The 13417-nt window shown below is 38.3% G+C and overlaps 1 protein-coding gene across 2 annotated transcripts in view; it reads left to right on the forward strand.

Annotated features, from left to right (window-relative positions):
* The window catches only part of GK5 (glycerol kinase 5), an 81239-nt gene that overhangs the window by 50544 nt on the left and 17278 nt on the right, over positions 1 to 13417 (forward strand). For both annotated transcript variants that reach the window (XM_005888765.2, XM_070375034.1), the window contains 3 exons: positions 613 to 739; positions 2101 to 2205; positions 13105 to 13199. In XM_005888765.2, the coding sequence (XP_005888827.2) occupies positions 613 to 739; positions 2101 to 2205; positions 13105 to 13199 (327 nt within the window). The remainder of the gene's footprint in view (positions 1 to 612; positions 740 to 2100; positions 2206 to 13104; positions 13200 to 13417) is intronic.

Here is a 13417-nt window from a genome sequence, read left to right on the forward strand (position 1 = left end):
CCTATGAAAGTGAAAGTGAAGTCGCCCAGTCGTGTCCTACTCTTTGCAACCCCATGGACTGTAGCCTACCAGGCTCCTCCGTCCATGGGATTCTCCAGGCAAGAGTACTGGAGTGGGGTGCCATTGCCTTCTCCAGGGAGTCTTCCCGACCCAGGGATCGAACCTGGGTCTCCCGCATTCCAGGCAGACAATTTAACCTCTGAGCCACACCTATGCTACTTCTTAAAAGGGAAATTTGTGTGGTCTGTTATTTTGACTAATGAATGAAGGTGCTTGCAAGTTGCAAATAACGAACCTTAGCTGTTTTTTTCTGCACAAATTTTATTCTGACTTTTGTTATTAAGATTATTCTTATGATTCTTCAAAGTGGTCAAGTAGATTGCCCACTAAAAATTCCCGAGACATGTTAGTTTTCCACATAATGTTATGGTCCTAGAGAGACTCCTGTTATATAGTTGTTGCTATGTTCACACCAGGGAGTTTGTTTAAAGGAAAAAGAAAAAAAGGAAAGAAAGTATTGAACCATGAGACTATAGTGAGTAAGACAGTGGGATACAGTGAAATGGACCAGTGCTAAAGGCATAAGGACCTTATATTTGTTTGTTTTGGCAGGTCGCTGACCAGCAAGCAGCCATGTTTGGAGAATGCTGCTTTCAGACAGGAGATGTGAAGTTAACCATGGGAACTGGGACGTTTTTAGATATCAATACTGGAAATAACCCTCAACAGAGTGTTGGAGGTAAGGAGTTAGAATTTATCCTATTTGTTAATGAAATATCATTTTTTTTTCACTCACTTTTATGACACTACTTTCCTATTTTATATTAAGGATATTCTCTAATATTTTTCATTATTTGTCTTAGAGATAGTCAATACCCACTTGCTTTTACTCTTTTAATTAAAAGCACTAAGAAATAACCAGGATTCTATGGAAAAATTCAGAAAGATTAGGATATTTTGGTCAGCTTTTCAAAGATTTACCTTTAACACTTGTTATATTTATTTAAACCATCTTTCTAGGTCTCTAAAATTTCTTTCATGTGTTGGGATTTATTCTTTTTGTGAATATTTTTAGGGTTGGTACTTCTCAACTAGTGATGCATGTGTATTCAGGGTTTCATTCTAATTTGTTTTTTGGCTCACAGTATGGCATGTGGGATCTTATTAATAGTTCCCTGACCAGGGGTGGAACCCCTAGCCCCTGTGGTGAAAGCATGGAGTCTTAACCACTGGACCACCAGGGAGTGTGTTAGTTACTCAGTCATGTCCGACTCTTTGTGAGCCTATGGACTGTAGCCCGCTAGGCTCTTCTGTCCATGCAATTCTTTAGGCAAGAATACTGGAGTGGGAAGTTCCGTATATTTAGAATTTTAATAACAACTACTAAGAATTTGTTCTGCCTAATTGAAGAAATCCTGGAATGCAGAATCCAAGAAATTTAGATTGTGTAACTACACTCGGGAGCGCTTGGGGCTTTTAGTCTGAGCCCTGCTCCTTTAACATGGTTACTTAGAGGTGGATTTTAAAATCTTGTTCCTGTCTTTCATCCTGCCTACTGTTCTTCATTTCCCCTTAATTGGGAAAACGAAAGCTAGAAAAATGATCTTTATAAAAATTAAGGGAAAAAAAAAAAGGAAAATGATCATTGTTTCTGTTTAGAAACCTTATTTAGAAACTGCAGATAAATGTAATAACATGGTTAGTTCTCTAACAAACAAATCTTGTAATAACCATTACTTTCTCAATTAAAATATTGTTTCTGTGTTTCTAGAGACATAGATTGCTTGTAGCTGATAAAAGCTAATATTTATTGTTCATACTCTATGCCAGGCACTAATTCTTTTTCTGTATTAACTCAGTTTATTCTCACAGGAGCTCTCTGAGGTAGGCCGTTTTACAGTCAAGGAAACTGACGCTAAGAAGTTGGAAACTTGTAAAACCACACCTAGAAAATGAGACAGGGCGGGGATTTGAACTCAGGCAGTCTGACCCCATAGGCATGTTGCTAGTTTTTGAGATAATCAGATTGCTCCACTGCAGACACCTCTGTAATGAATTCACTCTTTATTATGTGACTTATATTGTTTATTTGTTTTTAAGGCTTTTATCCATTAATTGGGTGGAAGATCGGGCAAGAAGTGGTGTGCTTAGCTGAAAGCAATGCGGGAGACACAGGCACTGCCATAGAGTGGGCTCAGCAGTTAGGTAAGTTATCTTCTAAATGGCTTTCGTAGATAGGCCAGCCCTAACTCAAGACAACCACATAAGCTAATCAGAAGGGAATGAATGGATTGTTTGAATGAAACTCAAAATAAAATGACACATGCTAGAAGAAAATATGGGCCTCCCTGATGGCTCAAATGGTAAAGAATCTGCCTGCAATGCAAGAGACCCAGGTTTGATCCCTGGGTTGGGAAGATCCCCTGGAGAAGGAAATGGTCACCTGCTCTAATATTCTTGCCTGGAGAATTCCACGGATAGAGCCACTATTTTGTGATGCATTCATTGTCTTTCATCTTTGTTCTTCACTGTCTAGTTGGTCTGTGACTGTGTCTAATCAAAATTCTGAGTCTGCAAAGTTGGACTTAAGTGATCTCTAGAAACCTGCTCTCCCTTCCAGTTGTGACCTGTCCTGGCTTTCCCTGGAGAGCCCTCCTTTTATTCTCCTTCCATCCACTTAAAATATGCTCCTGTTTTTCACTGGCTGCTCAGAAGTCTTTGATTTCTTTGTTTAGAATAGTTTAAATTGCCTTTATAATGTTCTCAGTGTCATGAATAGAGTCATGTATGAGAGAAAACCTACTATGGAGGAGCTATGCAGTGTTATGCATAAGAGTATGGCCCTGGTTCCATCAGCCTCTTTTTTTTTTTTTTTAATTTTTATTTTATATTGGAGTATACTGGTGGCTCAGTGGTAAAGAATCCCCTTGCCAATGCAGGAGATGTAGGTTCGATCCCTGGGTTGGGAAATCCCCTGGAGAAGGCAATGGCGACCTACTCCAATATTCTTGCCTGGAGAATCCCATGGACAGAGCAGCCTGGTGGGATTCAAGTATGGTTGATTTACATTGTTGTGCCAGTCTCTGGGCTAGTCACAGCAAAGTGACCTCATTTACACATATATTCATTCTTCTTTTAATATTCTTTTCCATTGTGGTTTATCTCAGGAGATTGGGTCTAGTTCCCTGTGCTACAGTAGGACCTTGTTGTTTATCCATTCTAAATGTAATAGCTTACATCTACCAACTCCAAATTCCCAGCCTTCTCTCTCTTTTCCCCTGCTCCCTCTTGGCAACCGCAAGTCTGATCTTTACACCACAATCTAAATTTAGAATTTTTTTGTTCTCCCTAAAAGAAACTCCCATATCCATTGGTGGTGATTTCCCATTTCACACCCCACCCCCCCAGCCCTAAGCTACTGTTAATCTACTTTCTGTATCAGTAGATTTGTGTATTCTGGAAATTTCATATGGATGGAATCAAACAATATGTGGTCTAACTGGCTTCTTTCACTCACCCATATTTTAGCATGTATCATTACTTCATTTCTTTTTATTGCTGAATAATTTTCCATTATATGCATGTGCCACAGTTTATCCACTCATCAGTTGATGGGCATCTGGGTGGTTTCTACTTTTTGGCTATTGTGAACAATGAACAGCCTGTATATTACATAACCATATTTAATACATGCAGTATGTAATGCTATATACCTAAGTATTAGCAATAGCTATCTCTGATGATTACATTTTGAGAGGGTCTGGCTTTTTACTTTGCTGATTTGAACTAAGCTGATTTTGTTTAAAGACAAAAATAGTTCTGTTGGCAGAAAACATACAGTCTGGAGGAAAACACCAATCTCTGCTTCCTCCTTTCTTTCTTTCTCTTTGTCTATAAACCTGAACCTGCATTATAAGCTTAAGATATTTGCTACCAAAAAGCAAATGTTTACTTGAAAAGTTTTTATCACTTAAAATCTCTTCTTTAAATGTACTACTTTCAATTTTTGGACGTGTTTTTAAGTCAACTCAGAATTATCAGAAATAGAAAATATGGGAAGTTCCCTGGCGGTCCAGTAGTCAAGCCTCTGCACCCGCACTGCCAAGGGTGAGGATCCAATTCCTGGTTGGGGAACTAAGATCCCACAAGCTGCACAGTGAGACCAAAAAACAAGCGAAAAAGGTTACATATCAATATTTTTTCTTGTTTAGTTGTTCCTTTTATTAATTTTGCTCCTTCCTAAAAGATGCAAAGGAAAGGCAGAATGACTTCACATTCCTCATTAAAAAAAAAAATCATTCCCTAGTTCCTTACGACAGCATGTGCACATTGCCAGTGGAAATCATTTCCACTGCTTCTGGCTTGAGGCTCAGTCACTGTGACTCTCAAATGATGAAGACTATTTTCTGGGAGATGGAACTAAATGGCCCTGACCTAGAAAAGTGATGTGTTTCCAGTGGAGGCATAAGGAGCCCCCCAAAGGCCAGTCCCATCTCTGGCAGGAAATAAGAAACCATTGGACTGATTGAAGAGAGAGAGAATTCAGAGTTGAATTATTTACTTTAAAATTTTTATTATTAACAGAACTACGCAGTGGTATTTATTAAATTACTGGTATATACCTGTCTGAAATTCATGCAAAAAGTTGACCTTTATTTTAATATATCTCTTTCTATTCTGAGAATTCACTGTAATATCTGTGAATTAATAATGGAATTATATTATTAATTATAATTAATGATGTAAAATGAATTATAACAATATATAATACAATATAAATATATGTAAATAATTATATAATTATTAATTACAATTAATTAATTCAGAAAAAAATAACTGAATTATATTCAGGAGAAACGCAGTGTATCAGAGCTTAATTAACCTGGTCATTTCCTTGGAGATGTGTATTCTGAGCCTTTGTGTCTTTGTGTGATGTTCTAGATTTTTTCCACTCTGAATGGTGGGTTCCTTCTACCCCTTTTCTGGGTTGAACACTTCAGGCTTAGGTGTAAAAGCTCTTCTAAGCCAGTTCCATCTTCATTTTTTAGATTTATTTTCTTAATCTTTTTACACAGGCCAGTTCTCTCTCACTTCTCCCCCTTACTCCCTATGTTAACGGCCCCATTTGAGTCCCTGTGGGATCATCTCTTTTTCCTTTTCATCTGGTCCATCTCTGCTCCCCTTCACTCTTTGTTCTCTTTTGGTATCTCAATCTTAGAAATATGTTTATGTCTTCCAGCTTTTATTCGCTTAACAGGTAATTGAGTGCTAAGTACAAGCCCGGAACTCCATGCTAGGAGACACGTGGGAGTAAGACAGATACTTCCTGCCTTCATGAAGGTCATAGTCTAGCAGGAAAGATGTGTGTTAAATGCATAATTGGGGAAAAACAACCAAAAAATAGTGTTAAATACCAGGAAGGAGAAGTATAAATAGAATCAATGATACTTTTCTAAAGGGAGGGCTTTGTCTGGTATGGAGACTCAGAAGGCTTCTTTAAAGAAGTGATGTTTCAGCTGAGCCCTGAAGGACGAACAAGACTGGACAAATGGGGGAGGCAGCTGGTCAAGGAGCAGCCCAAGCAGAGAGGACCAGCGAAGAAGGCCCTGAGGAGAGAGGAGCGCGGGCCATTTAAGGAACTGAAAGAATGCACTATTTCTTTTCTACAGCTGAGACAGTTCCCATCTCTCTTGTCCTCCAGTGATGTGGATCAGGAGACATCTTTTCCCTAGCAGTTTCATTTTTAATCGCTACATGCCACATCTGCCTGCTCCAGGCAATCCCCATCAGACTCTGAGCATACACTGAAAGTTACCCAGGACTCTTGTTTACTAGAAATAAAGTAAAACTGATTTCTTCTCTCTGGGTATCTTCCCAAGAGAGAGAATAGCCTCTCTCATTAGAGAAGATGAGATAAACATTCTCTCCTCTAGGAACTAATTAGGTGGTGGTGAATGGTTGTATGTCATTACTAGTGACTAGTGTCTTTCTTTATGGTCTTGCATCCCTCTTGCTTCCTGCTGGGACGACAAACTGTAAGGTAAATATGGCTGCAGCTGGCGTAAAGGAAGCCTTGAGCTGTCGAGGAGACTCTGCAGACACAGGGTCTGTAGAGGGCACCAACAGAGTCTTACTGGTGAACATACTAGAGGCTGTTGAGGACGCTATAGATGTTCACTATGGATTGAGCCGGCCGAGCCAAGAGCAGATCCCCTCAGCTGTGGAGAAGCAAGCTCTGGGCTTGATCACCCCAGGAGAGCCTGGTAGAGATGGACCCTGGTACTGATTTGTCTGATTACTCCTCCTCCAGGCTGAAGGGAGAGGCCTGATCTTTCTCATAGTTTGAGAAACCCCAGAGCCAAGGGTGTCCATTCCCTTACCTTTCACTGCCTGCCAGCCCCAACAAGTCTGACCTGAAAGAGAGCACAAAATATTTAAGGATACACAGCCCCTTGAAGGAGGGTGACCAAGTTCGATAAACTACAACAAACTAAATGTGAGATACATATTGATAGAGGAAAGATCAGAGGAAAAAAATATGTGACCAATAATAGTCTCTTTTCTGGAATATGAAAATGGAATTATGGAAACAGAATTATGAAAATGTAACAATTGAAGAGAGAATTGAAAATAAACTTTCCTGAGCTGAAGAAAGACCTAAGTTTCAGAGTGAAATGGCTTTACCAAGTTAAAAAAGGTACTAACTAAGACAGTCTTAGGGAGATGAATTGTGTGAATCTCAAGAATAAAGAAAAGAGTCACGATAGAAAGGTTTGTTTCTAAAGAGGAGAGAATCAGATCAGCATGGAAGTTAGTTGCAAAGTTTGGAAAGTGGAACTACATCTCCATGTTACAGAGAAAAAAGAACAGTGAGCCAGTTTTCCAGGGTCCGACTAAGACATTCAGATTAAGTGCAGAAGGCACATGTCTTGGCCTTGCAGTAGATCTGTCTGAAGAAATTACGCAAAAGAACTAGAACAGAAAGTCTCAAAATGGAGAAGGCAAAGGATGCAAATAAAGTGATTCCAAATAAAAATATATTTTGTCCTGGTAGCAGGCCAGACTTCTCTTTGTTCTATTTTATTTGAGCTGCTCTTATACCAAACTGACTTAAGTTTTCTTACTGTAATGTAAATACTTTGTTTTCATACATTAAGAACATAGTTTTTGATATCCTTTTAGGAGATTGAATTGATCTTAATACCAAGAGCCCCTAATTAAACTAGGCTTAAAGATTTCATGTGTGTTCATGCTTGGTCTACAAAAGAAAGTAGTATTTCTGTTGGATGCTTCAAAATGCTATTCTTTTTTTCTTCCTTCCCACGGATGCTTTTAATTCTGTGATGTGTCATTTGTGGGGCAAATTGTTGATCAAGTATAGACAACAGAGTATACATGTTTTCTGGTTTTTGTTCTTCTTTCTGTTTCATTTATATTTTTGTTTCAAGTCTGTGTAAATCCCTTTTCTCACACACACACACACAACAGCCACCACCACCAAATCCTTTTCTCAGTGCCATACTTGTAAAAGCAAGAGTGGAACATCACAGCTTTTTATGTAATACGGTTAGAATAGTAGAATGAACAGTAAAAACAGTATTTAAATGGTACTTAGCCACTTGGAAACTTGAAAATATCTTTTCTAAGGTAGCATAGGGCCAAGGAAAGCATTTGAAACACAATTTAATAGCAGAAAGTAAAAAAAATGACTGTAATTCTATAAAAAAGAAAATAAAAAAATACTTGGAGGAAAATGATGAATGCTTATTAATAAGCAAATAAAGAGAAGCATTTTAAATTTCTAAGCCAAAAATGACAAAGGTATGCAAATCATGAAATTGAGAGAGAATAATAAAAAGTTAATTGGTAAACTGATCTCTTTTATTTTTTTTTCTTCTTTTAAACATCTCTGAGTTACGTATAAATACGTATATGGAGAGACAGAGGAAAAGAAGAGACAATGAAAACTGTTTCAGCTTTTTGTTTTGAAATAATTTCAAAATTGTAAAAATAGTACAAAAATTCTTATATACCCTTTATCCCAGATTTGCCGTGTTTCAACATCTTGCCATGACTGCCATATCTGTCTGTTATCCACCCATTCATCTTTCCATCCAGTACGCTCTTGTTGTTGTTGTTGTTTAGTTGCTCAGTCATGTCTGACTCTTTGTGACCCCATGGACCGTAGCCCGCCATGTTCCTTTGTCCTTGAAATTCTCCAGGCAAGAATAATGGAGTGGGTTGACATTTCCTTCTCCAGGGGCTTCTCCTGACCCAGGGATCAAATCCTCATACCCGGTATTGGCAGGCGCATTTTTTACCAGCGAAAATCCCCAATATGAGCCACCAGCGAAATCCCCAATATGCTATAAAATAGATAAATATCTGTATAATTTTCTCAGCTCTTTGGTAATAGATTGCATGTATCTTACTCCTTTTCCTGTAGTATTTCACTGTGTTATTTCCTAAGAACATCTTCTTACTAATATTCTCCTCTTCCTAATATTCTTAGAAATATTATCTTCCCAAGAATAAGAATCCTTCAAGTGGGATTATTAACTTCAGAAAATTTAACACTGGGTCCAGTACTTTCATCAGATTTACAATCTACATTCCAGTTTTGTCATATGTCCCAATCCTGTCGTTCATGGCAATTTTTTCCACTACAGAATCCAGTCCAGGATTGCTTATGCGTGTGTGTGTGTTAGTCACTCAGTCGTGTCTGATTCTTTGCAACTCCATGGACTGTAGCCCTCCAGGCTCCTTTGTCCATGGAATTTTCCAGGCAAGAATAGTGAAATGGGTAGCCATTCCATTCTCCAGGGGATCTTCCTGACCCAGGGATCGAACACGTGTCTCCTGCATTGCAGGCAGATTCTTTAGGGTCTGAACCACCAGGGAAGCCCAGGATTGCTTGTAATTTCCTTTAATCTAGAACAGTTTCCTCAGCTTTGCTTTGTTCTTCATGCCACTGATATTTTTGAAGAACGTCAGTTATTTTCTGAAATGTCCCTCAGTTTGGGTATTTCATGTCTTTGCGACCCCATGGACTGTAGCCTGCCAGGCTTGTTTGTCCATGGGCACTCTCGCCATGCCTTCCTCCAGGGGATCTTCCTGACTCTGGAATCAAACCCATGTCTCTTATGTCTCCTGCATTGGCAGACAGGTTCTTTACCCCTACCGCCACCTGGAAAGCTCTTTCATGTCTAGATCTAGGTAATGTATTTGTGCTAAAATTATAAATAAGTGACAATGTGTCTTTCTCAGGATACATACCTGGAAATGCAGAATGTCCCTTATTCCTGTTTTGATTCTGTTAATTTTTTTCACATGCATAAGATATTTTCTGATTTCTCTGTTGTATAATTACTATTTTTTTTTTGTCATAAGTAATATGTAGGTAGATAATTTGCGATTAGGTAATATCCCATTTTTCACCAAACTTCCCCCACCCCCTAAATTCAGGTTTCATTGGTATTTCATACCTGGATTAGTCTTCACTGTGATGGCTCAAAAAATGGTGTTTTCTAATTCCATTTTCCACTCTGTTTATTCTGTTGTTATATTAGGAAGAGCCCTCCATTTCCTGTTATTATTGATATAAACTAATGGTTTCTTAGTTTATTCAGCAGGTTATAACTCTTCTAGTTCTTATGTATTTGTTTTAATTCTCAGTAGTTCCAGATTTGGTCAGTGAAAATCTCCTCAGACTGGCCTCCGTGTCTTAGAAATGTCTATCCGTATTCTGTTTTTTAGCATTTTCTTAATTTCTGGCACAACGTGATAAGTTCATCTTGTGTTTTTTGTATCTGCCATCAAGTTTTCCAGTGAGCCCTGCCTCCTTTTAGGAGGAAATGGTATTTAAAACCAATGACTGAGGGAATTCTCTGGTGGTCCGGTGGTTAGGACACACTTTTATGGGAGGACCTGGGTTCAATCCATGGTTGGGGAATTAAGATGCCACGTGCAATGGGGTGCAGCCTTCCAAAATAAATAAATAAGTATCCAATTTCATAAATTAAAAAAAATTTTTTTAATATATAACAACAATGGCTAGAGCTAGAAATGTAGAAATGTGTGTGTGTGTACGAGAGAAGGGTCCCAGTTTTATCCTTTTCTCTCCCTTTTTCCACATTGAGAACCCTAGTTCCCAACACAATATTATATACTCATTTGCTCAAACTTTAAATATACACCAAAGAATCTGAATTACTAGACCCATGCCACTGCAACAAACAGCATTCAAAATTGTTTGCAGAGTTGTTGTTTTTTCTTTATAGTAAGCGTATATGGTCAAACCATGCTATTCAAGTTCACTTGGATTAATTCTTTTTCTTCTCCCTTCACTGAGTTTATTAATTTGAAAAGAATCAGGTTTATTTGTTTTTGTTATCATTCAGTTTTAGTTTTCCCCGCTGCATCCTTTTTGAGTGCCTTTTTTTAAAATGTGGAATTTTAATGTGATTTCTAAGTAAAATTCATAAAAGGAGCAGTTGACTCCTTCTCCTATCCCTTCATCCTGTCTTCCTACCCCTTGTAGAGAGTCCCTTCATCGGTTTTTGGTTTATCTCTCCTATTTGTTTTTGCAAAAACTTGAAAATGCAATATTTTTTCTCTCTCATTCAGGTAGAATGAAAAAGCATTCAAAAAACAAGAACAAGGGGATTATTTCCCCACTCTCTGTTCTGTAGGAGACGTCTGGCTCCTCCTCCTCCTCAAATCAGAAAGAGAGGGCTTCCTCAGAAGCTCTTCATGATTTCTGCCAGTGTGCAGACCCAAGTTTCAGGTTTCACGCTGTCCCTGGCTCTAGGACAGGAGATATCAGAGAAAAGAAAAAAGAGGAAACTCACTGCCGGTTTGGTGGTAGTCACAGTCTCCTGGCTGGACTGCCTGCTTATTCTTTTGCGTCCTCAGATAGCTCTGCTGTAATCCATCCAGGATTCCATCCAGGCTTCTTAGTTGCGTTCAGTGGGAGAGACTGAGTGAAGTCTGTTCACTCCTAAAGACTTGTCATCAAGAAGCTCATATGAGAACAGTTCAAGTAGAAGATGATTTAGAGAAATTCCTCAAGCAAGAACAGAATAACCAGTAAAGAATGTGAACAAACTAGATTTTTTCCCCCTGTTTCCTTGTCTGTTACCAAAATCTTCCCTCAAACCAGCCGTTTAGTATAGTTTCCACATCTTGATTTTAAAAGTTAGACATTTGGACGTGATTTCTTAAATATATAGATTTTAAGAGCAGTATTTTCTTCTTAATATATTAGTTTTTGAAGTGTTATCTGGACATTTTGAACAAATTAACGTAACCTATGGATCTAAATAACTGTCATTTTGAGTAAAATTTGCAATAATTATTGAGCAGTCCATATTAATGTTTTATCACACGTGCATGCATGCTCAGTCATGTCCGACTCTTTGCGGCCCCATGGACCATAGCCCACCAGGTCCTCTGTGCATGGGTTTTCCTAGTCAAAAATACTGGAGTGGGTTGCCATTTCCTTCTCCAGGGGATCTTCTCAATCCAGGGATTGAACATGCATCTCCTGCATTGTAGTTTTATCATAAATGTTCCTTAATCTTCTTGTCTTTAATAAATTTTTCATTATTACTGTGTAAGGCCGACAATATTTATTATGACCAAGTCCTGATCCTTTTCATATAATCTATGCTGTCATTCTCACATGCTCATTCAGGAGTCACTTTACAAACAAATGTATCCAAATGGCCAGTGAAAAATATTTCATTAGTTAACAGAGAAGTAAGAAATCAAGCTATTGTGCAATTCCAGCTAATAGTGAAAATGAAAACCACAGACAGTATCAATTGTTAGTAAGAATATAGAGTAACTGGAACTCTCATATGGCTGAAGGAGCCTTAAAGTGAAAGTGAAAGTGAGGTCGCTCAGTCGTGTCTCACTCTTTGGGACCCCATGGACTGTAGCCCACCAGGCTCCTCTGCCGATGGGATTCTCCAGGCAAGAATACTGGAGTGAGTTGCCATTTCCTTCTCCAGGGGATCTTCCTGATCCAGGGATTGAACCCAGGTCCTCCCGCATTGCAGGCAGACGCTTTAACCTCTGAGTCACCAGGGAAGCCTTAAATTGGTTTAAAAAAAAAACCCACTTTGGAAAATGATTTGGCAATGTCTGCTAAAGCTAGTGTAAATATGAAAATCCTAGGACTCGCAATTCCATCCCTTGGTTTATAACAACCAGAAATATGTACATATTCTTACCAAAAGGAAGATACATGTGTATTTAAAGTGGCCTGTTTAAATTAGCCAAAAACTGGAAACTACCTATATATATATCAGCTGTAGAGCAGTTGAATGAATTGTGTTTGGTGAGAATGGAATATGATACAGCTATGAGAATGAGTGAAGCACAGCTGCTTGTAACAAAATGAAGGAAGCTCACACTTGAACAAAAGCAATTGGTATCTTGATCTTGGTGTTGGCTTCCTGAGTGTATCCACACTGAAAATTCTTCTAGCTGTATACTTAGGATCTGTTTGTCTTCCTATGTTCATCTTCTTATATACTTCAGTAAAAAAGTATACTAAATTAGATCTTGATTTATTTTTGTTTGTTTTATAAAGATTGACTTTTAGTATATGTATCACCAGCCCTTTATAGAACTCATTAGATAGAATAGTCTTTCAGTTGACTCTCTTAGTTGTTATAGGTTAATATGGTTGACTGTTCTAGTCGTTATAGTAGCTGACCTAGAATGAGTGTTATCTTTAGGAGAATTTTTTTTTTTAATGCCAAAAAACACATAGAATTGATTTTTGATCAGCCCAAATATATTTAAATGAGAAACTAAGGCCTGCTCATGCAAAGCCCATCTATGAGGGTCCTCTGTTTCTCTTACTCCTTCCGTGGGCTGTAAACCTTTGCAGTGGGAGAACCCACTTAACACTAGAGCTGCTTGCCTTTTTGTTGACCCTTTTAAGTGAGCAACCTTTCACATAATATTTGTAGTAAATGTTGATGCAGGTGAATGATAGTCATGTAGCATAATTCTGTTGTCCCTCCCCAACCTCTTCGTTTTGTTTTAGGGTTTTTTTTTTTTTTCGGTTGTTGTTTGTTTTTGTTTTTGCAGATCTGTTCACAGATGCTGCTGAAACTGAAAAAATGGCCCAAAGTTTGGAAGATTCTGAAGGAGTTTATTTTGTTCCGTCTTTTAGTGGATTGCAGGTATTTTTTTTTTTAAGTTAATTGCAATTACAAACATTTCCCTTTTCTTGTTGTTTAGCTGTTCAGTTACTCATTCATGTCTGACTCTTTTGTAGCCCATGTACCATAGCCCATTAGGCTCCTCAGTCCATGGGATTATTTTGGCAAGAATACTGGAATGGGTTGCCATTTCCTCCCCCACAGGATCTTCCCACCCCAGGGATTGAACTCGCGTATCA

The sequence above is a fragment of the Bos mutus genome, chromosome 1 (genome assembly GCF_027580195.1).
Source record: "Bos mutus isolate GX-2022 chromosome 1, NWIPB_WYAK_1.1, whole genome shotgun sequence".
Lineage (NCBI taxonomy): Eukaryota > Metazoa > Chordata > Mammalia > Artiodactyla > Bovidae > Bos > Bos mutus.